This window comes from Oryzias latipes, chromosome 3, assembly GCF_002234675.1.
Source record: "Oryzias latipes chromosome 3, ASM223467v1".
Taxonomy (NCBI): domain Eukaryota; kingdom Metazoa; phylum Chordata; class Actinopteri; order Beloniformes; family Adrianichthyidae; genus Oryzias; species Oryzias latipes.
Window position 1 is genome coordinate 11286424 of NC_019861.2, and position 22889 is coordinate 11309312.

General features: G+C 39.5%; 1 protein-coding gene across 2 annotated transcripts in view; it reads right to left on the reverse strand.

Annotated features, from left to right (window-relative positions):
* Window positions 1-538: 538 nt before the first annotated feature.
* trip4 (thyroid hormone receptor interactor 4) overlaps window positions 539-22889 on the reverse strand; it is a 115185-nt gene continuing 92834 nt past the window's right edge. For both annotated transcript variants that reach the window (XM_023952878.1, XM_023952874.1), the window contains one exon: window positions 539-3068. In XM_023952878.1, the coding sequence (XP_023808646.1) occupies window positions 3004-3068 (65 nt within the window). In that variant the 3' untranslated portion in view covers window positions 539-3003. The remainder of the gene's footprint in view (window positions 3069-22889) is intronic.

Sequence of the window (22889 nt, forward strand, 5' to 3'; positions counted from 1 at the left end):
TGCATTCACCTGGATCTGCACAGACAGTATGTCTCTGAACACCTCAGAATTCATTGGGCTGCTTCTGTCCTGTGTCACGTCATCAATAAACACTAGTGTCCCAGTGCTACTAGCAGCCATGCCAATGCCACTGGGATGCTTTTTTTTTTTTTTTTTTTTTTTTTTTTAGCAAAGTCCAATCTAGCCTTCCTATTCTTGAGACTTATGAGTGTTGTTCAGTTGGTTGGCTATTGTGAACGGGTTCCTCTTCATCATGGAAATGATTCTGCCATCATCCACCACTGTTGTCTTCCATTGCTGAGTTCACCAGTGCTTTCTTTCTTTTTCAGGATGTACCACACTGTTGATTTTTCCACTCCTATTAATGATGGCTCCTTTCACCTGCTTGGAGAGCTCCTTTGACTGCATGTTGTCTGTTCACAGCACAATCTTCCAAATGCAAACACGAGTCCTCTAATCAACTCCAGGCCTGGAGTTAATTCTTTGTAAATTTGTTGATTTAGCAAAAATACCAGAATATAAAAGTAAAAATATAAAGTTTTTTTTTGCAAATTTAATATTAAAAGTTTGTTGGAACCTTTTCCTGATTAATCTTCTGTCACACAAGTGACCACAGCTGAACTTTCATCAGCATGGAAGCAGATTTTCTTTCTGTTGAAAGCAGGATATTTATAGAGTTCTTGTTCTTGTGCTGGTGAAATAAAATCCCTCACACAACTTATGACGGTTGGTTTCAACTCAACAATCACCAAATGCAAAATCACTTAAAAGCTGCTGTGTGCGTGCATTTTCATCGCGAAAGTCCTCTTGCTTTCTGATCTTGTAACCAAGTGCAAGGATTTTTTCATTTATATTTAAACATTATTTTAACAGTGAAATTTAAATACTTTCTTTTTTCTTCATGGAGTCTAAAAAGCAAACTTGCTTTAGTAGTCTAATGTCGTTCCTCAAAAACCGGCTTCAATCTTCTATTTTTGACCCAATGCTCATTTGTGTTGTCTTGCATGACCAAGCTTTATTAGAAACGTACGTGCAGAAATTACAAACTGTCTTCTTGCTTTAAACAGTAGAATGCATAGAGATTAGCTTTAAATCTGTTTGTTGCACCTCTGTAAAAAGCCTCACATCCATCAGTGCAGGAAATCGGAAGTTTCGTTCATAAAAAACAGCACACATGATATCTGAGACATCTTTCCCCTTGTTTTCCAAAAAAGCAAGTGACCATGACAAGATACTGAGGCTGAGTTCAACAGCGCAAGGTCTTAAGGGAATTTTGTCTTTTTTGAATCCTACATGGTTTTAGTGGAAACATTAAGATTATGGGCTTTAAAAATGCAGATATTGCTGAAGGCCTGTAAGCAAAGGACCCATAAGGCAAGAAAGCAGGATCAGGTGGAGGGCACACATGAAATAACACAAGCTGTTTAGACTGAAAATATCCCTGCATCCCAGTTTTATCCTCTCTGACAGCGTGTTGCTGCATGTATGGAGGGAGTACGTGAAATTCCATCTGAGTTGAGTCCAAAAGTCTGAGGGCTTTACTGCAGAGCGAGGCTTAGAGGAACAACTCAACACTTTTCTGTGCAGCTTTAAGTAAACAAGTGCAAACAGCCTTGTTTCAGTTCCGGTTGTGTATCTGGAGTCAGGCCCTGATTCATCATTTCTTTCATTCTGTGAGCACTGATGTCGTCCCATAGAATCACAGGCTGAGTGTTTTTCTCTGCCTAACTTTGGCACAGTCTGCCAAACAGGTAGCGGCCTGCATGTGCTGATATTTCCCCGACAGTGAGACTCTTTCCACCTCCCTTCCTGTGGATACAGGAGCCATGTTTGTTGGCGGCGATGAAAAAAGACAGATGTTTTTAAACTGACTCACGAATCTGTTCAGTGAGGCGAGGTTTATTTATGACATACTTTTGAAAATGACGAAACTTTTGTGGAGGCGGCATATTTTGTTTAAATGCACAGTAAGAAAAAAGATTGGGAAACCAATCTGTTCCTTGCAGTCCTTCATAAAAAAACACAAGGCTGATCACTAAGAATTATTATCTGTCAAGCAAAAAAACAAAAAACAAAACACCTTTTTCTTTGTATTTTGAGGTCAAATATACTTTTTAATTATGAAGTACACAATTATTTGCCCCGGTTTGACAATCAAGAAAGAAAATAATGAGAACACGGACCACAACCATTTTTTAAACCAATCTAGAAGCAAATGTTTGTTGTAAGATTTATCATATGGCATTGGTTTGGGAGCTCCGCATTTTTACAAAACAGTCTCATCACCCTCAGGTGCCTTCATGAAACTTTTAGCATGTTTTTGATTTTCTTTGCTTTACAATTGTAGAAAAAAAAAAAAACCCAACATAGTATAAATGTTTGTGAGCAGTTGCGTATTTACTTGCAGAAACCTTATACTGCATTTCCATTAGCCTTAAAACTAGAAAAGGTTTCAATATTTCTAATCCTGAATTGAAAAAACAAAACATATGTTGCTTGGTGAAGCTGGATTGACGAGATGGAGCAGCTTTTACTATTTTTAGTATTTGTTTTCCTGTTGTCACGAAACGGCTGCACTAAAACAGACAACGCTCTGTTTATAGTCAAAAGTCTGCTGTTGGTGTAAATGCGGCCTTAAATGTGTGAAGGTTAAGTCTGATTTGCATGAGTTAAATAAAAATAAAAATCTCCTCTGGCTGTTTAACTAAAAATAAATGATGAATTGTCTTAACTTGGGGGATTCTTGTATTGCAACACAAATCTTTTTTTTTTAATACAAAAGCATCTTAAAATAGTTTGATTTATTTTGACACTTTATTTTTGCCGGAAAAATAATCTAGAAACAAAAAATAAGGTTATTTTTTTTTTTTTTGCATGTAACTAACATTATTTATGTGTTTATTAAAGTGATGAAAGGAAAAAAGACCAGCTGACACTGGTCGCTGAGACCAACTGCTTAAAGACGGTCATTTGCCGTGTTCCCCTTGAGCCTGTCCTCCAGCGTCAGTCTGCTGCTGATGGAACCAGCCCCTTCTTGGCACCCTGGTGGTGGTGACTCTCCAGCTTCCCTGTGTGGAGGGGGAAGGAGAGGAAGGGTGGGAGGGGGAGAGAAGAGGAAGGGATGAATCAAAACACCATCAAAGGGGCAGAATGACCTTTGTGAGAGCTCAAGGCGTGCTGATTACAGGCGGCCTCGGGTTGATGCACAGAGACAGCGAGATGATGAAGAAAAAAAAAACCAATGAGACCTTTTATTCGCAGGAAAGAAAGACTCAACCCATGAGTTTCTTTTTGGCAGCAAAATGACAGGGCTTGAACTTTGAAGGAACAATACCAAAACACACTCAGAGCAGCTTTAGACAAAAAGAAACATGAGGTATCTTCATTGCCCTTTTGTGGTAGATCTAGTGTTTTACAGATTAATTTAGTGTGAACTGGACATTAAAGCTTCATTTTCCAGAAACTCCCCCATAAGTTTATGTGTTCTTGGAAATGTTGCTGAATTGCAGTGTCATCAGCATAAAACCACTGATTCTGAGGATCCTTCTGGTCCATTGAAGTTCATCTGATTGTGGACTTCACCTCAACAACGGAGCGTGATTAGCCACTCGCTCTATGATGTGTTACTACGGCGTATCCTGAAAGTGCTTGATGATTCCTGAGACGGTATTGATGGGTCCCAGCTGAATCGATTTGAAATGCAGATGGAGGTGGAGTGTGCAACACTTCAATCACTAATTCAAGTGATGAACTCCTCCTGACATCCTACAGTGAGTTTAGCCAAGCTGTGCAGCACTAAACGCACTGAAAATGATGGGATGGTACCACAGACGTATGTTTATAGGAATGTTTAACAAATTGTAACCAGGCAACAGTAGTAGTAGATACTGTAAACACAAGAGCTACCCTCAAAGGACATCACACTCTCCTTCCTGCATGAAACAGAACAAATCTACATTACATTCATAATAAATACTCCAAATACAAGTAGTACAGATCCACAAAGAAGGATACTTGAAGCAAACTAATCAATGTTTTCCAACACCATAATAATGGATCATATTCAGCAACTGGCAGTCTACTGTTATGAGGATGCTGCTAATAAAATTACTCCTGCAGTGAAATCTGTTCTTTTTTGCTCTTTTTTCAATTTCTGGAAAATACCAGTTTTAGTGATCATACATACAGTACAGACCAAAAATTTGGACACGCCTTTTCATTCAAAGAGTTTTTCTTTATTTAATGAAAATTGTGGATTGGGGCGGCCGTGGTGCAGCGGTAGGGCGATCGACCTATGATAGTCAGTTTACAGGTTCGATTCCCGCCATGAGTCCTTGCCTCTGGTGGGAGGTTGGCGGCTGTGTTTGGCAGCGAAGCCGCCACCAGTGAGTGAATGTGTGTGTGACTGGCTGTGACTGTAAAGCGCTTTGGGCGTTGTAGGTAGAAAAGCGCCAAGTAATGATGGCCACTCGTTTTTCTGTACTTAGCTGCTATTTTCTTGCCATAATACAAATTCTAACAGTCTATTCAGTAGGACTATCAGCTGTGTATCCACCTGACTTCTGCACAACACAACTGATGTTCCCAATCCCATTTATAAGGAAAGAAATCACACTTGTTAAACCTGACAGGGCACACCTGTGAAGTAAAAACCATTTCAGGCGACTACCTCTTGAAGCTCATCAAGAGAATACCAAGAGTGTGCAAAGCAGTAATCAAGACAAGATTACTACAAAGCAAGAAGAACCTACAATATGACATATTTTCAGTTGTTTCATACTTTCTTTTTATGTATATAATTCCACATGTGTGAATTCATAGTTTTGATGCCTTCAGTGCGACTCTACAATTTTCATAGCCATGAAAATAAAGAAAACTCTTTGAATGAGAAGGTGTGTCCAAACTTTTGGTCTATACTGTATATATATATATATTAGGGCTGCACGATATGAGGAAAACTCGCGATATGCGACATTAGTGATTAATATTGCGATAACGATATAATTTGCGGTATGTAAACAAATAACAAAACAACCAAAAACATAATTTCCATTTCACTGCAACAGTTTAAAAATCATACTCCAAATGACCCTCGTCGACATAGGAGGCAAACATCAAACATAAAAGGGCTCATCTGATTGATCAACAACGTTAACTGGTCCTTCCGATTGGTTAAACGCATAAATGGATTTATTTGATACATTAAATACTTCAAGCTGCCGTGAGTTTGTTTTAGCACATTTAAGGTAACCATTTATTGCGATTTTCACCGTCTTTTGCGGTATGCATATTGCACAGCTTAATGTCGCGATAACGATAAATTTGCGGTATATTGTGCAGGCCTAATGTGTATATATATATATATATATATATATATATATATATATATATATATATATATATATATATATATATATATATATATATATATATATATACACACACACACACATATATTTGTATTTATTTGTTGCATCTTAAAATTTGGACTAGGCTGAAGTTGGTGTCTGAAGTTTCCACTTTGACAATTAGGATTAGGGGAAAATCTAGATCACATTTGAACGGGTCCTACACAAAATCTAGTGCATGAATACAGTTGAAAGATATTTTACACAGGCCGGTCCATGAAAATATTGTCTGACATCAAACTGGTCCGTGGCCTGAAGGGACCACTGATATAAAGCATATAAGTACTTATTACCAAATAACATCCAGAAATGATTTACGATAGGAGAAAATTCCCATAATCAAGGAAGAACAGTCAAATTCAAATTAGCAAAGGAACGAACTGGAGTGTGCAACAAACATTGGAATAGTTGAAGGGCCGTATCATGCTATTCTTAAGCTTTTCAGAGTAAACCTTTTCCATACATATGATCATATATTTGGCACACTAAAGAATGTTTGTTTTAAATGAAATATTAGTTATATTCACAGCTCTTTTTATCTAGAAGTAAGACAATCTCTGAGGCTCCGCTTTTTGCTCTGTGTGAGTGCCGCCCAATTCATGATGTCAAGACGACAGCATGTTTGCATTTTGCCAATAGAAACAAACAAAATCTGAACTTTTGCAAAGATGGATATGCATATTGTGCACATAAAGAGTTTAGCTGATTCCAGCTAGGTCCACTGAGAAAAAGGGGTGTGTGCGTTATCCTGGTGGTGGGGCTGGCAGTGCAGACTCTTCCTGGAAGGGGCTGTTCCCCACTTTGTGACATTACAATGTGAAATATTTTCATGGGTTGGGAGGGGCTGGAGTTCAGAGCGCAGGTTGTTAGAGAAATACTCAGAAATGGATGAAAGGATCAAAATTCCACTTTGGGGTTGTTTTTGTGAAGAATAAATATTATAATACACTTAAACCCCAAAAAAGTTGATTTAGCATGATATAATGACTGATAATTGCTGTATATTGATAAGGGTGAACACGATTATTTTTGTTACTCAACTGCTAATAACAACAACAATAATAATAATAAAAACTGCTATTATTATTATTATCATTGCTGTTAGGGTATCATATTAATCTTGATAGTATAATTATAAGGTTTTTTCAAGAGGCAGGCTTCAATAAGTTACAATTCTTATTATATTGTTGTTATTTTTGCTATCATTATTTACAAGTTTGTATCATATTGATTGTATTGTAATTATTAGCATGTCTGAAACTAATTCAGTTAAGAAAACATTAACAGACCAACTTTTAATCTTCTATTTAAACCACTCTTGAAGCTCTAATCTTACAGCGAAAAGCTAACATTTCTGACAGCTTTAGGGAAAAAAAAAAAATCGAAATGTGCGAGAAAACCCAGGAGCTTAAGCAGAGGATATGAGTCTCATCACAGGACAGATGTCTGAGCTTATTGTGCTTGACGCTCCCAAAGGGGAAGAAAAACCCAACAGTGAGCAGAAGATGTTAAGAGTTGGTGCGCTCTGTTGGCGCCAGAGCTGTGAAGCATGATGGTCTATATCATCAGATGAAGTACAAAACATCCCCGACTTAATGAGTTTGGAGCGCACTATATAGGAGCTCAAAAGCTAAACTTGCGAGGCCTTATAGACCGATCCAGCCTCAGCCTTGATGCACTCGTCCCAGCTGTGTTTAGATGCCTCATTACTCCACACCTGTGTTTCATCTGTTGGTCCCCTCTTCCTGTTTCCTCTTACTATTTTTGGTTGTACACCAGTTAATCATCGTTCCTACCAGTGTGGAAGGAAGCAGTTTAAATGTGCTTTCTTTACGATAAACCTTTTCGATTCGAAGTAGCTTCTGATACTGTAAAAACTGGATTAAACCTTTGAAGTTCCACTCCGAACATCTGTAAAAGCGTTCCCAGTGTTTTTTTTTAAACAGGATTTTGCAGTTTTTAGACAAAATCCAAAAATATGTGTCGTTTTCTAGGACATAATTTCCTGTTATACAGTTGGGCAAAAATGTATTCAGTCAGCCACCAATTGTCCAAGTCATCCCACTTAAAAAGCTGAGAGGTCTGTAATTTTCATTATGGGTATACCTCAACTATGAGAGATAAAATGAGAATTAAAAGAAAACAGAAAATCCCATTGTCTGATTTTTAAAGAATTTATTTGTCATTTATGGTGGAAAATAAGTATTTGGTCAATAACAAAAATAACAACTAAACCCTGATTCACACCAGCGTCTGTTCCATAGTCTACTGCAAATGACTAATGTGAGAGCTCACCTGAACACAGGTGAGCTAATGAGTAAACCCTGGTCCATTTAAGAAATCAGACTTAATTCTCTTGTAAACAGAGAATGGTTTGCTCCTGTGAAAGCGAACCATTTCATATGAAAGTAGTGTATTTGAATCAAATCCACATGACTGTCCCAATGTGAAAGAAACTTGTGATCAGAGCTTAAACTGAAGTGGATCAAAACACCTGGAAACATCATTCAGTCCCAGAGAATTCTACTTTTTGAAGTTGGCATCATCTGAAATGAGCTTCAAAAGAAAGAAGCTTCAAAGAAGAAATTTGGTTCTTTTTGACTTTCATACACTGATAAATGTCTACAGACTCTTCTCTAAACCACTTGCACTGACTCAACAACTCTTTTGTAAGTGCTTCTTTTTGTCATTTGTGTCAGCTGTTTCTTTTCTATTAAAAAAGCCTTTCACTTCCTCCTTGCTTCACTTCCTTTCTGTGGTTTGTTGAGAAGCATGAATGCTCTTGAGGACAGGATGCAAATGTTAATGGGTCTGGTGTTGTGCTATATATATATATATATCTTGAGAACGATGCCGAAAATCTTAAGCTACGTTCATACAATTTGGGTGGCAGGAGCGGCCAGTTTCAATGTTAAGTCAATGTACAGGCGTGATCAGAGGTCCTGTGGCTCGTTTTGAGCGTTGGGCTAGTGGTTGGACGTGGAGGTCTGCAGCAGTGTGTTTCCCTTGTCCAGTTTAAATATCTGAACTTTGGCAAAAACGCTTCATAGGCCAAACTAGAGGAATAGTCTGATTGTTTTCCTCCTAAAGTTTATTATATTTTTGTATCTAGACAATGATAAAAAGGTTCCCTAATTTCATTCTTATTTTTTCCTCCTCGGACTAATGTGGGTCAGCAGGTTGTGAAACTGGATCACAGAGAGATGGAAGTACCGCTGAAAGCAGCTATCAGCTCCTAAAGGAGATGGCGAAGCTTATTGTACTTAGAGTTTCTAAATGATCTCATGAACCCAAAGATGGAGATGTGAGTAACGATGCTTTTGCAGACTTTTTCATGCATTGTAACTGAAATACTGTATATAGTCAATGCTTCCATGTAGGATTGACGCAAAACATTTTAGACAGTTGGTTCTCCCACATACATCAGGGACAACTCACATTTGGTGTGAACACAGCCGTTTGTAATGAGAACTTTTGTTAAAACTTGTATTTTCACTGAGGATTAGAGATACTTTAGATTAACTAATTAACAGAGAACATACATAAAGGTCACTGATTTAATATGACGAATAAAAAGGCAATATTTGAAGAACGTCTTTCAAGTTACGCTAATTTAAGGATGAATATCAGAAGTTTGCTTAAATTCACTTAGGTGTCTTCTAGTAACTAATTTTAAATGATACTTCTGTTAACCTTACTTAAATTAAGTTTCAGGAAAAAAAACTACAGGAATAACTATAAGATCCCTTTTTTAAATATTGCCTTTTTGGACATCATAAATAAGGCTGTATATTAATGGGTTGCCGCTACAGAGGTGTAAATTTCCTTTTGTGACACATCGTGCTCAAACGTTGAGTTAACCTTAGCGAATCTCACCTACTTCCAAACCTGATTATTGCTATTGTGCATTTCCTTTCTGTCAAAAATACTACAAATGAGGCAGACGCTGACAATTAATTGGAAAGCAAACACCTAACATTATCATTAGAAACTCTCAGCTAAAGCTTTTGCTTTTCTCATGTGCTGCTAATTGGTACGTTTATAAAGTGGACGATTATTGATGAGCCTCCTGCAATTTTATCTGCCAGTTGGGTGTGAGCCAATAAGTGAGAACAGCGTCAGCTCTTCGGGAAATACATGTTTTTGTGGCACCGTGTGCGATCGCAATAGCAGAAAGCTGTTGGAGAGCAGGAAATGAGAAGAGCTCCAAGCAGTTTCTAATAAACATTACACAATACGCTCATTTATCAGCACTCCTCAGTGATGTACCCAAAGAGCGTCATTATCTGTGCACGTCTGCATGTCTTGTGGGAATCCATCAGCGCAGGATTTCTTTATTAAACCTTTCTGATGGTGCGGTTAAACGATGCTCTGAGACGTGTGAGGACTCGCTGATGATGAGCCGGCTGCCGTTTCTGAGCCTTCAAACTCCCATTCAAGTGATAATTTCCCTGGTTATAACTTGACACTAACATATTGATGTCGTCTGTGGGTGAGAATGTTTGCAGAGCTGAAAGAGCAGAGAATATTGAGGAGGGGTTTTAACAAGTCGCAGCAGTGTATAAACAGAACCCCTGACCGGCGCTGACCTGCTAATCTAGCAAAACTGCGACCTTTCCCCCCCCCATACATGGGTTTCTGAAAATTGATCAGATTTCTCTATTAGAACTCGTGCTCCCCAACAATGCTGTGCTGCTTTGTCCTTTTCTCCATGAACCACCTCTGCTGGGTTTCGATTACTCGCAGCTGCACTGTCCTTAACTGCAAAGCAAACAATAAGCCTGTGTTTCACAGCCTCACACGAGCCTGTTTGTCAAACCGCAGAATTAGCTGGCTGGCTTCTCCACGGCAGAGAGCAAGGGGAGAAATGATACAAGTGTGACAAGCAGGGGAGGTGGTTGTCACTGGTGTTCTCTTTTCATGTTGTCACGTTGCTGCTTAACTCTGTGGGTAGCAGTTGCATAAACATGGTGTTTAGGAGAAGTGCTGTTTGCTCTCCATTTCCAGGCCTGTCTGCCTGGCTGTTTGTGTGTCTGTTCTGTCAGGAGAGCTGCCTTCATGCTGGAAAACCTCTCTGAAAGTTAAACCCCATTTTGCCTTATGCTTTAGTTGAGAATACTTTTTGAAATCCACCAAAATAAAAGTCTAAAGATGGCAGTCAGTCCTGCTTCTGTTTGACCCCTTTCCACTTTGTGCTCTAAAAGCAGCATCCAGTGCTGTTAAAAATGTGTGCGATTTCCAGGAAATGTTATGCATCTTATTGTTATGTGTCAAAACAAGGCGCACAGTCAACTCCCCTGGGAATACTTATCAGCGAAGACCGGAACTTCAAGGACAGCAAAGAGCTTTGTAATCAAAACACAATGTCTACAAAATAATCTAGCTCTTTCCAGCAAATCTGAGTCAGAATTATTGTGATATTGAGTGTTATGCATGTACTGTGGTGGAAAATGCCAAATCATTTGTTTGGTTGTTTCTTAGAGGTTGTTTGAGCCCACCCCTATCGACTAGGTGAAGGTAATCCGGGTTAAGTAAACACCAGTATGAAGTGTTGTTGCCCTCGCTGTCGCTCAGCGGTTGTGACACAGGCTGGGCTCTGTTGTGTCTTTTGTATGTAAATTCTTGGTATGGAGTCTGCAGGGGAGAACCTCCATTTACATTGTATTTATTTTCTCTTTATTCATTTTTAAGAATAGGTACTTTAGGTACTTTGTTCTTTTTTTATCCTTGGTTTTCTCTGAAGAATTATTTGCTTCTTCTATCTTATTGCTTTAATTTCTTTTGTTTTATCTCTGTAAATAAACCTTTTGGTTTAGGTTCACCCTGTCTGTGTTATTTTTGGGTTGCTCCAAATGATTACACCTAGTGTGGATGTAACAAAGTGGGGGCTCGTCCGGTATTTCACTCCGACTACCTGCTGTTTGCTCATTTGCAGAAATCCTTTTTATTCTCTGTCTGGCCTTGTGTACCTGTTTTGACCAGTGATAGCTGCAGCTTTTGGATGAAGAGACATTCCTCATCCGTCCTAGCCGAGAGTGCTGAGAGTCTGTTTGAGGGATGACCTTGGGTTTAGAGGAGCAAATACAAAAGTAAGGCTGAATCTGAATTCTACCCCTACGGCTTCCCCCTACCCCTCCAATTGTAGGGGCATTTAGAGCTGCAGTGGTGTCCGGAGGTCGTTGTAGTGACTAAGGACCCAGGAGGGTGTTCCTCATCGCGCTGGGCTGCAGAAGACAAACGCTGGGCCCTTATTGATCAAAATATAACCTCAACACAATGAATAAAAAAGGATTCGACAAGGCAGTGCAGATGACCATCTAGTGCAGAGGGGCTCATACGTCGATCGCGATCAACCGGTCGATCTTCAAAGACATGAGGGTTGATCGCAGGCCAGCAAAGATAAATGATCCAAAAAATAAAAAAGAACTTCGAAAAAATCTTTCAGCGAATCAAAATCCTCACAGAGAAGCACATGCCTCGATTGACATGCATAACGGCCAATCGAACATCATCTGATACATGCGTCACTGCACATGCGTGTTTAAATACACTGAGCGCAAATTCTGTCTGTCTTCAGAAAGTCGCTACTTGCCCCACGGCACGTCAAGTCCCTGGCAGAAGACCACTCCGGCCCACTGGAGTGTTTATTGAGGCCCGGATTGCCCTGCGTGCCTCCGCAGTTCTGGCTGGATGGATCCGAGCCCGCAAAAGCGGCAGTGTTTTCCTGTAGCACGCGCTCCCCAGGGAGGCAGCCGGGCTTTAGAAATGCCATGCTTCCCTCATTGCACGGTTTACAGCAGAGCATGAAATACGATAGTCACTGCTTTCTGTTTTTGTAATAAAACGCCTCATCTGTTAATACTAAAATATATCTTGTGTACTTTTACAGTGTAGTTTTTGAATTATCAGTATATAAACAATGCTATGTACTAATACTTCATAATACTAAGTCTATTAAACAGTATTATAGATTCAAAATACTATATATATATATATATATATATATATATATATATATATATATATATATATATATATATGAAAAGGTAGGTCTTTAAGACATTGTCATCTCAAAAGTAGCTCACATGCCAAAAAATGTGTGCAGCACCTCTGATCTAGTGTGTAATCCTATGGATAATGGTGGTAAACAGATGTTCACTGTTGTGATTGAGGGTATTCTGGATGTACTGCATGAAAAAAGTCAGTAACTCTGTGTCAATGTTGATGTAATTGAGTAACTGATAAGTAAAAGCAAAGAACCTTTTCATTATGTTCTGGAAAAAAACTTTCTAGCATTATTTCTGCAGCAAACAAGCTTCAGTCAGTTTTCTGAGTATGACCTCAGTATCATGAAACAACAACACAAACCTTCTTGTGCATAAAAAAAATAGCAAAAAAAAAACTATCCCAGTTTGTTTTTCAAAGATCCACCAAGGATCTTTCATGATCAATCGAGTTGTTTCGGGTTTTCTATCAAATCACCGCTCAGTTTAGCCTCTGCTTGTTTGGGACCTCAACTGAAGTGGAAAAAACAGAAGCAATGGGAGCGCTCCACAGTGGAAAAGCCAAAAACAGTGAAGACAGACTCTCACCCTGCAGTGAAAATGTGGTTTTTCCTCTGTCTGCGGCAGACAGCTCAGTTTTTTATGGAGCACAGTCCATTGTTGTGAGTGAAGCTGTCCCTTGAGAGCGTGCAGAGCGTACTGGAATTACTGAGGCTGGACCGGCAGACATCGCTGACAACATTTCAAAGGTGTGTAAAGCTAATCATTTTCAGTAGATTTACAACCATGAATACCACATTTGACATTTATGCAGTTACATAATCCACTTTTGGGATAAAACTGGTAATAGCGGTAGCGGCACAGGCAGCTCCAGAGCTGTTTTTACGTGTTTATAAAAATCTGTCCTGGTGGTACAGATGATGCTAGGACCAAACACTCTCCACATGTCTGATCCCTCTGCAGCTGTGCTTGGTAGAAGCAGTAAAATGGGTTCATGCCATACTTTGCTGGAAAAGTGTGGATGAGTAAAGGTGAGCACTTCTTGACAGTACTGCAGGGATCACTTTATCCATGGAGCAAGTCTGCTGGAACGTTCTAGCTTTAAATCATCTAATGTATTACTATTACGGAAAATGCTTTCACACAAGGAAAGCCATGCATGATTGCTAGATCTGAAGTGAAATGGCAAAAAAATATTCACTCTGCTTCATTTGAACCCAACCACCTACAGTCAAGACCATAAATATTTGGACAGAGACACACTGTTTCTAATTTAGTTTCTGTACATTACCACAGTGAATTTTAAATAAAACAACTAAGATGCCATTGAAGTGCAGACTTTCAGCTTTTATTCCATGGGTTGAACAAAAAGATTGCATAAAATGTGAAAAACTAAAGCATTTTTTAAACACAATCCCTTCATTTCATGGGCTTGTAAGTGATTGGACAAATGAAATAACTGAAAACAAAATGGACATTACTAATATTTGGTTGAAAAGCCTTTGTTGGCAATGACAGCCTGAAGTTTTGAACTCATGGACATCATCAGATGCTGGGTTTTCTCCTTCTGAATGCTCTGCCAGGCCTTTACTGCAGCGGCTTTCAGTTGCTGTTTGTTTGTGGGCCTTACTGTCTGAAGTTTAGTCTTCAACAAGTGAAATGCTGTTCAGTTGGGTTAAGATCAGGTGACTGACTTGGACATTCAAGAATTTTCCACCTCTTTGCTTTAATAAACTCCTGAGTTGCTTTGGCTGTATGTTTTGGGTCGTTGTCCATCTGTTTTATGAAACGCCGCACAATCAGTTTGGCTGCATTCACCTGGATCTGCACAGACAGTATGTCTCTGAACACCTCAGAATTCATTGGGCTGCTTCTGTCCTGTGTCACGTCATCAAGAAACACTAGTGTCCCAGTGCCACTAGCAGCCATGCCAATGCCACTGGGATGCTTTTTGTTTTGGCAAAGTCCAATCTAGCCTTCCTATTCTTGAGGCTTATGGGTGGCTTGCATCTTGCAGTGTACCCTCTGGATCTACTTTCATGCAGTCTTCTTTTTATGGTAGACTTGGAGATTGATACGCCTACCTCATGGAGAGTGTTGCTCACTTGGTTGGCTGTTGTGAACGGGTTCCTCTTCATCATGGAAATGATTCTGCCATCATCCACCACTGTTATCTTCCGTGGACGTCCAGGTCTTTTTGCGTTGCTGAGTTCACCAGTGCTTTCTTTTTTCCTCAGGATGTACCACACTGTTGATTTTGCCACTCCTAACACTGGAACAATTTCTGGCATGGTTTTTTTACTGTTTTTTCAGCTTAATGATGGCTCCTTTCACCTGCATGGAGAGCCTCTTTGATTGCATGTTGACTGTTCACAGCAAAATCTTCAAAATGCAAGCACAAGTCCTCTAATCAACTCCCGGCCTTTTATCTGCTTCACTCATAATGACATAACAAGGGAATTGCCCACACCTGCCCATGCAATAGCATGGAAGTCAATTGTCCAATTACGAGCCCATGAAATGAAGGGATTGTGTTTGAAAAATGCTTACGTTTTTCACATTTTCATGCAATCTTTTTGTTCAACCCATGGAATAAAAACTGAAAGTCTGCACTTGAGTGGCATCTGAGTTGTTTTATTTGAAATTCACTGTAGTAATGTACAGAAACTAAATTAGAATGTGTCTCTGTCCAAATATTTATGGTCCTGACTGTAAAAACGCAGTTACTCCAGAGAGAAAACAACTAACACTGTGTTCACATTGAACACAATGAACGTGTCAGAGACGTCCAGTTTTAATGTTACAAATGCGATCAGAGGTCCTGGGACACATTTTGAGTGTTAGGCATGGCGTGGCTGTCTAGCACCAGCGAGTTGTTGTTTCATCACGGCACGTGGCGGCACAATGTTTCCAGAGTTTAAATATCAGAATTAGGTGAATAACTTTTGTTGCGTTAACCAATCAGGGACTCAGGCCATGATGTGTTGATGATGTGATGAGCAGGTGGAGTCCAAAACCAACACAAAATGAACAGTGTGTTTGCATTCACAATTTTACTGAACCATACCAAGGTTCACTTGCACCACAGTAGCTGCGTTTACATGGGCAAAAGTAATCTGAAAGAATGCCTAATCAGAAAGAAAACGCATCATGTAAACAAGCCGTTCAGAATACTCTGCCCCGATCAGACTCGTTCGGATCAAAATTTCTTTCCGATCGAGATAGGTGGGTTATGGCGACTGTTTATCCGATCGTGTTGCATGTTGACGGTTCATTAAGATCGTGTGTCACTACTGCTCTGGTTTTACGTCATGCATAGACGGTGTTTCGCTCCAGAGAAAGCTGTGGAGCTCAAACCGACAGGCTGCTCTGCGGACGTCCGGTGCGAAGTGCCACTCTGCCTTTCCCCTCTCTTACACCCCTCACGAGGGGGGTGCCGGGGAGGAGCGGGACCCCGCACGGTCCTGGCTCGTGTGCCGGTGGATCGAACGAACTGTGTCTCTGAGCAGAGCAGCTGGATTAATAACTTTGTGTTTGAGGGGAGGATGCTTTGTTACGTGTGCGTTTTGTTGTTTGTGTGACTGCGACCCGTCCCGCCACTCTCGGTTAGCTGCTGTCAGGAGAACCGTGTGTCCAAGCAGAGCCTGGACGTCCAGCACACACAGCAGCTCTGGGGCGGTGTGCGAACTTTTCGAAGCAGAAATGTCGCTCAGTCCTTAGAATCTGTTCAAACAATCACGTGGATTTGTGTTTCCAGTCGTGTCCCGACAAAATAAAGGCTGATGTTATTCCTACATATTAACGTTCAGCCAAGCTGCAGATTGCGGCATATCCCGCACGAGTTTTATGTTCATCAATCAAAGCTAATGTTGTTAGCGTGTGTTAGCCTCTCCTGGGAGCTCCGTTCTTCCACAAAAAAGCACTGACCACATGGATTAAAAATAAAATGATGAGCGAACAGGCGCTTCATAATATTCACAACAATAATAAAAACACGCTCGGAAGATCGTCTCGTATATTACCGAGCTGCTGCATAAATGTATATGACAGCAAAGTTTAGTTTACTGTGGGACTCTTCCTTTTTCCGGTATTTTCAACACTACTGCGCATGCTCAAATGATTTATTCCGACCGAAAGTGTGACCATGTGAACATTTGTTCCAATCGGAAAAAGATTTTCTGGGCCCATGTGCACGGTTGAATTTTAACCCGACCATTGAGCCGATCAAGTTATTTTGCCCATGTAACCGCGGCTAGTGGTACAACATTTCCCCTGTTTGGTTTCCTCCAACATTTTGATTAGAGCTGACCGCTTTTGGATACAAATTAAAAAAAGTAATTCGTTTCCATCACAATTTTTTTCCACATTTTTTTCAATTTTCAACTTAGAAATTGAGTGAGTTTGTAGCTGAAAGATAGCTTTGTAAAAGTAACTTTGAGGCAAAGTACTTTAAGTACTTCAAGTAATCATTTAAAAAAATACCTTCCACACAATTTTACAATTTTTTAGTAAATCTTTCCATACACATTTGTTTAGGTGCATCCCCAAATCTAAATGTGTTTGTAAATCTCAATTTACATAATAAATAATTATAATAAATATATTAATATTTTGTTTGAGGGGGTTACTTCAAACACCAGCACAGCTACAGTGGCATAGATGCTGATCTAAAAAAAAGAAGAAAAAAAGTTAGTTAACCTAATCAAACAAGCCTCTCTCCCTTATCAGTTAATGGAGCCTTACTACTATTGCAGAAACAGTAATTAGTTACATTACATGTCATTGGACAAAGTAAAAGTGTTAATAATTGTATTTATTAACACGTGTTAAGAAATGCAGCACAAATGGCGAGCAATATTGGATGCATCACAATGGAGCAGAGCAGGAAGCTTGTGGCCTTCTAATTGTATTTTCTACGTCACAAATATGCTCTTTTTCAAATGGCAATTTTTTGTCAGCTCCTGATTCACAATTTAAAAAAAGAAATACTCAGAAATGCAATCTAAAGCTTAATTTTCTTTGTAGATGTCCTCCATAGAGAGAAAAATCCCACGAGGTGTTAAAAACACCAAAAACACGATTTTCATCGTGTGGGGCTTTAAGGGCCAAAAACTGTTGTGTTATGTTGAGTTTAACAACAAGTATTCCTCAACAAAGCATAACAATAATGAGGAGTTGTCGAGCTAGTTGCTGACAATTTTGCAGAGCACTGAAGCTCTAAAAAAACTAAGACTCATAAACTGCAGGATTACTAAGAAAGTCTCTTCAGCACAGCTAAACGTGTGAAAGAGTTTTCCGTTAATGGCAGTGGGGCCGCTGAGCTGTCGCATTTTGAAATAGGTGCTCTGGAGGCTGGAGTGCTGGAGGAATGCTGGGGAGAAGAGAGGAGGAGGAGGGGGGGGTTGGGTGGGATGGAAAAAGAACAGAGTAAAAACAGGGGGGGGGGGGGGGGGGGATTAGGATGGGAGAGAGACTGAGGGTACATTTTAAAGGACAGAAGTGGAGGTAGAGCAAGGGGAGAAAAAAAAAAAAGGCTGGCCCATCGATTGGCCAAGATAATTTCTCATTGATTGCTGCACTGTTTGGAGATAGCTTGAGAGAGGTTTATTACCCCCACGCTGCAGCCAGGGAGCAGGCCATAAAATAAGCACAGGTTGTCTGCAGAGGGCCAGCACCATCATCAAGACTGTAAAACACACACTGAGCCGCAAAAGACACTCGTACTTCCACTGGCTACTCTCCTTCAGCACTAACAAATATGACTGCATACTATCCCCATTACACATAATGGAAGAGTATAGCTCATCGCTGATGGAAAGCACTTGAAAATCCAGGGGCAGCAGTGCAAAGAGTATTTATTAGACTGAAATCGAGGTACGCTGACATCTTTTCTGACATCAATAACACACAGGTCAATCATCTGCCTCGGAATAATCATCACGGGAATAATTGGCCGCTTGCTACACTCCTTTCTTCTGTAGCAGCTCCCGCATACCGAGGAATGAAAAGGCAAAATTTTGTACTCTTAATATGTCCTTTTATTACAGAGAATCCCAAAGCACCTGAATAATAAATCTAGAACAGCTATGCATAAAGTATGCACTTTAACTCTGCGTTAACACACCGTCTGAAGACACTTTGACAAGAGGAAATTACTTCACGCCTACAAATGATGACACAGAGGAGAAACGACAAAGTAGAGCCCCGCCAGCTCTGGGACTGAATGTCACGCCTTCAACAGTGTCTGTGACAGTTGCTCCCAATGGGTTCCTCACAAAAAACAGTCTATCACCAAAAATTTAATCCAACAGTTGCAACTGCTGCTGTGGTTTAAAGACTTGGACAAGCCATTTAATGGTATTAATTCAGACATGTTTTCAACAAATAAGACGAGGCTTATTCATTGAAGTTTATTTTGAGTATGGGAAGGCTTTAGCTTCCATTTTTTATCTCCTGCTGTCATCATATCTCATTTGTCTGTTTCCTCCTCAGTCTGATAAGCTTCAAGACGAAGGAGGTAGAAAAGCCAGGGAAAGCTGTGAACTTTGATGTTTACACAAGAGGAGAGACTAATCCACACAAGTTATTTGAAGAGTGCTACTTGATGTCAGCTGTGTCCCAGTGAACAGGCACACTTTTGAATACTGCAGTGAGTCGAGGACCTGCCTAACCTGCATTCTGCACGTCATTCAGGTTTTCAGTTTAAATCAGGTTTAAATCCACACGGTGTGAATGTAACTCACATCGCCCTCAGCAACGCACGGTCAAGTGACTGTGACTTTTGATGAAAAGTCCATGTAAACACACAATTATGCATATTTCGGGTTTCTGCGTTTAAAAACTTCTTCGTTCATGTGTCACTACACACAATTTTAAGATGTTTTTTTTGGGCTCTATGTTCAAAACGTTAAACAAGGTTGAAATGTGATAACTCAGATTTGGTGGTGACGTACAGAATTATATGACAGACTCTTTCATATTTCGGAAAAAAGAGCAGTGAAAGAAAAAGGCTGGAGCAAGATTTACGAGATTTGCCCCTTCCCAGCATAGGTGATGAACATGCGCTAGTGTTGGGTAGTGACAGTCCAGTGTAAATACCTTATGCTAAACTATGGTAGTGCATGTTTGAATGAGCGTCACATGCCCGGTGTGAACACAGCATCAGAGTTTAACACATCTGTTACTAGTGATGCATGATATCCGGGTTTTAATCACATAGCTGACTGCAAAACAAAACAATGTTTTCAAATGTATTTGATAGCAAAATTTTACTACGAAAAGTAGCTTCTGGAAATAAGTAGAGCCTATAATTGTTTGCTTCAGTATCCAAATAACAATAACAGAGATAGTTAGAGCTCCTTTATGAAAATCATGGGTGCATTAAAACAAAGCAAAAGGCTGGCTCAATAATCTTTTACTAGTGCTTATTATTAATCTTTTTGAAAATGCTATCTAGTTCATTTAAGTTTTATATATTGCCTTCTTTTATCCCAAATTAGCAGAACAAATCTCAGTCATTATTGTGGTATGACTGCACTTCCCAAAGCCAGGAGGAAAAGGCTTGGTCAGCAAAGTCATTGGAAAATTCTACAGTATATACTGTGTTTTCTAACAACTGTATGAATTATTGTTTTGTGTGTGTTCATTAACTTCACATAAAGTGTGAGCTGGCCTTCCGCCCGGTTATCTCCAACAACCAGGCAGTCACAAGAGAGAACAACAGGACAGTTAACAGATTCCAGTCTTTGTTTACTGATGAACGCTTGATAAATAAATACTTGAATTTGGTTTTCCAAAAGCGTGAGACTGGCAATGACACTAGTTTGCAGTTTTTTATTGCGTCTCAAGCTTCAAATAATCCTATTAAACGTAGACGATAAGCCTCAGGTGTCACAGAAAGAAGATCTGGTCAATCTATAAGTGACCAGTGTCCAAGTATTCAGTGAAAGCAAGTGAAAGATTTACAATATATTTTGAGATTGAGATGAAAATACACTTTTATCTAGTTGGGATTTGGGTCGTGGTAACAATTGTTATCGGCCAGTGTGACTTCTAACTAGATCATTTTTGAACCCCACAACCCGCTTTGGGTATAGCTATGAATTCAACCGCTGAAGGTATCCATTTCTCTGCAAGCAGGCAGACTTTGGCGTGACAATGGGATCTAAAAGCGATGGTGGGCCCCACATGTCAGCTTCAAGTGATGTGTCAAAATAGTAAAGGGGGCAGCGGTTTAGAGGGCCTATCTTTACACACAAACTTAAGGTAAAAAACAGAGAGGTAGAAATTGACCAACTGTTATAAATTAGCTGACTATTTTAGCCTTGCTGTTAGCCTTGTTCAAGGCGACCATGGTCATTTGGTCAAAGAACAACTTTTTCGTGAAAGTTATCTGCAGTTCTTTTTCCATCATTATCTCTGTTTTTATGCAGTTATCTAATACTAATATTGTATTGGATATAATCCCTTCTCCAAATATTTATAGTTATTACTTTAAAACCAAATTTTACATCAGAACAATCTCAAAACAGAAAGATACAATATTTCTCCCCAAGTATTTCTTTTATATTTTATACACTGTAAGACGCACTTAAAAGACTTTCTTTTTTTTTTTTTCAAAAACCAAAAGTTCACCTTATAATCAGGAGCGGCTTATATTTATCTTTTCCTGAGGCAACAAGGTTGGGTGTTGCTGTAAAAACTCTAGCATGGCTAACGTGTAGCGCTATCAGACTGTGTTTTTTGTGTTACTTACAAGGTTGGGAGTTAGTGTAGTCAAAGTAAAGTTTGTTTTAGTGGTGTCAGTCTGTTTTTTTCCATGTTGCAAACAAGGTTGGGGGTTACAGGTATTGTAAATACACTAATGAGGCTAACGCTTCTGACATGGCTAACATGTAGCGTGTAATACATTTTCTTTGTTCTTGTTTTTTTAAATTATTCTTAGTCTTTTTTTTCCCTCTGCTGTCAGTTGCTATGGTGACAAACAAATTTCCCACGTGTGAGATCAGTAAAGTATTTCTGATTCTGATTCTAATAAACAAGTTCAAGAATGACTGTGAAAGCAGTTAATAAAGTCTCACAGACTGAAGGCCTTATCTTTGGCTCTTTTCTCGTTTAATGCACCATAGTTCGGTGTGCCTAAAAGTAGACTATTTATTTATTGATGGTGCGCCCTATAGTGTGGAAAATATGATACTTTTTAATTCTGCAGTCAATCGGCAAGATGACAGCTTTTAAAATATTGCTACCATCAGTTTCATGTAGGCATCTTGACGAAAACTTTAAGAGTTTAAATTAGCATTCACATTTTAGTTTGTTAGGCTCACAACAATGGGGAAACTGCAAACTTTTTTTTAGGGTTCTAGATTTTTCTCCAACTGGAAGGGAAGTGGTGAGATTCCAAGGAGATTTGAATCCGTATGAATGTGAGGCTCAAAAAAAAAAAAAAAAAAGGGGATTTCAAAAGTAGTGTTGGCATACTTTCTGTTATTTGAACTAAAGATGATCTCATCCAACAGTAACGGAAACTCTGAAATGTCTTTTGGTGTGGTGCAGTTAGAAATAAAGACATGGATAAAATTAGCACAGATGTCAAATCTTGCAGTGACAAGGGGCTATACATTTGATACAACTTTAAGCTGAGGATGAGACAAATTCTGTTTAAAACAAATCATCAAGCAGTGCTAGCAGTTTCAGATGATTTGTAAGAAAAACCCCTTCATTAATAAAGTGAACTAAAGAAGTAAATAGGAGTAATGTAAGAACTGGCAGCACTGCGATGGTTGCTCTCAGGAGGATGATAGTTTGACTGAAAACTGGAGGTGAATAACATTTTTTTTAAAAGTAGGACTAACACACCAAGACAGTGCAGCTGGGAGTCAAATTACTCCTGCATGCTCACTGAACCCAAACCAGCAAAGCTGCTCCAGTCCGTCCCTCCCCCCTGCTCTGACCCTGAAAGCAACAGAAGAAGCTGCTACTGACCTTATTACTAAGAGAACACGGAGGTCTGGAAAGGAAATCCTCCTATGGCAAAAGCCCCCACGATAATGCAGTTTCTAATGTTGTCTGCTGTACTTCAGACAGCCACAGATGAGGCTTTTGACTTTGTTTAATCAGTGAAAACCCAGGAGGTTTGATCGACAGGTACTGAAGATTATTTGATGGTTTTGGCACATGTAGGAGGAAACAATAGGAGTGTGGGGGTAGCTGTGATCAAACTGCACCCACCACTGAAAACTGATGAGGCTTAAAGACTTCAACATAAAAAAACTTGCTATATTGGTGAACTAAAAGTCAAAACAGGAAGTGGTCTAATACTCTGCTAAATAAACCATATTAAATACTAGAGTGCAAGAAATTATAAATCCTGAGTTTACACTGCTTTTTGTTGTACTTTGTGCAGCTTCTATGTGTTATAAAAGTAGTAATCAAAGCAAATACTGAAGGTGTGTAATTTTTAGTAGCACACGGGGTG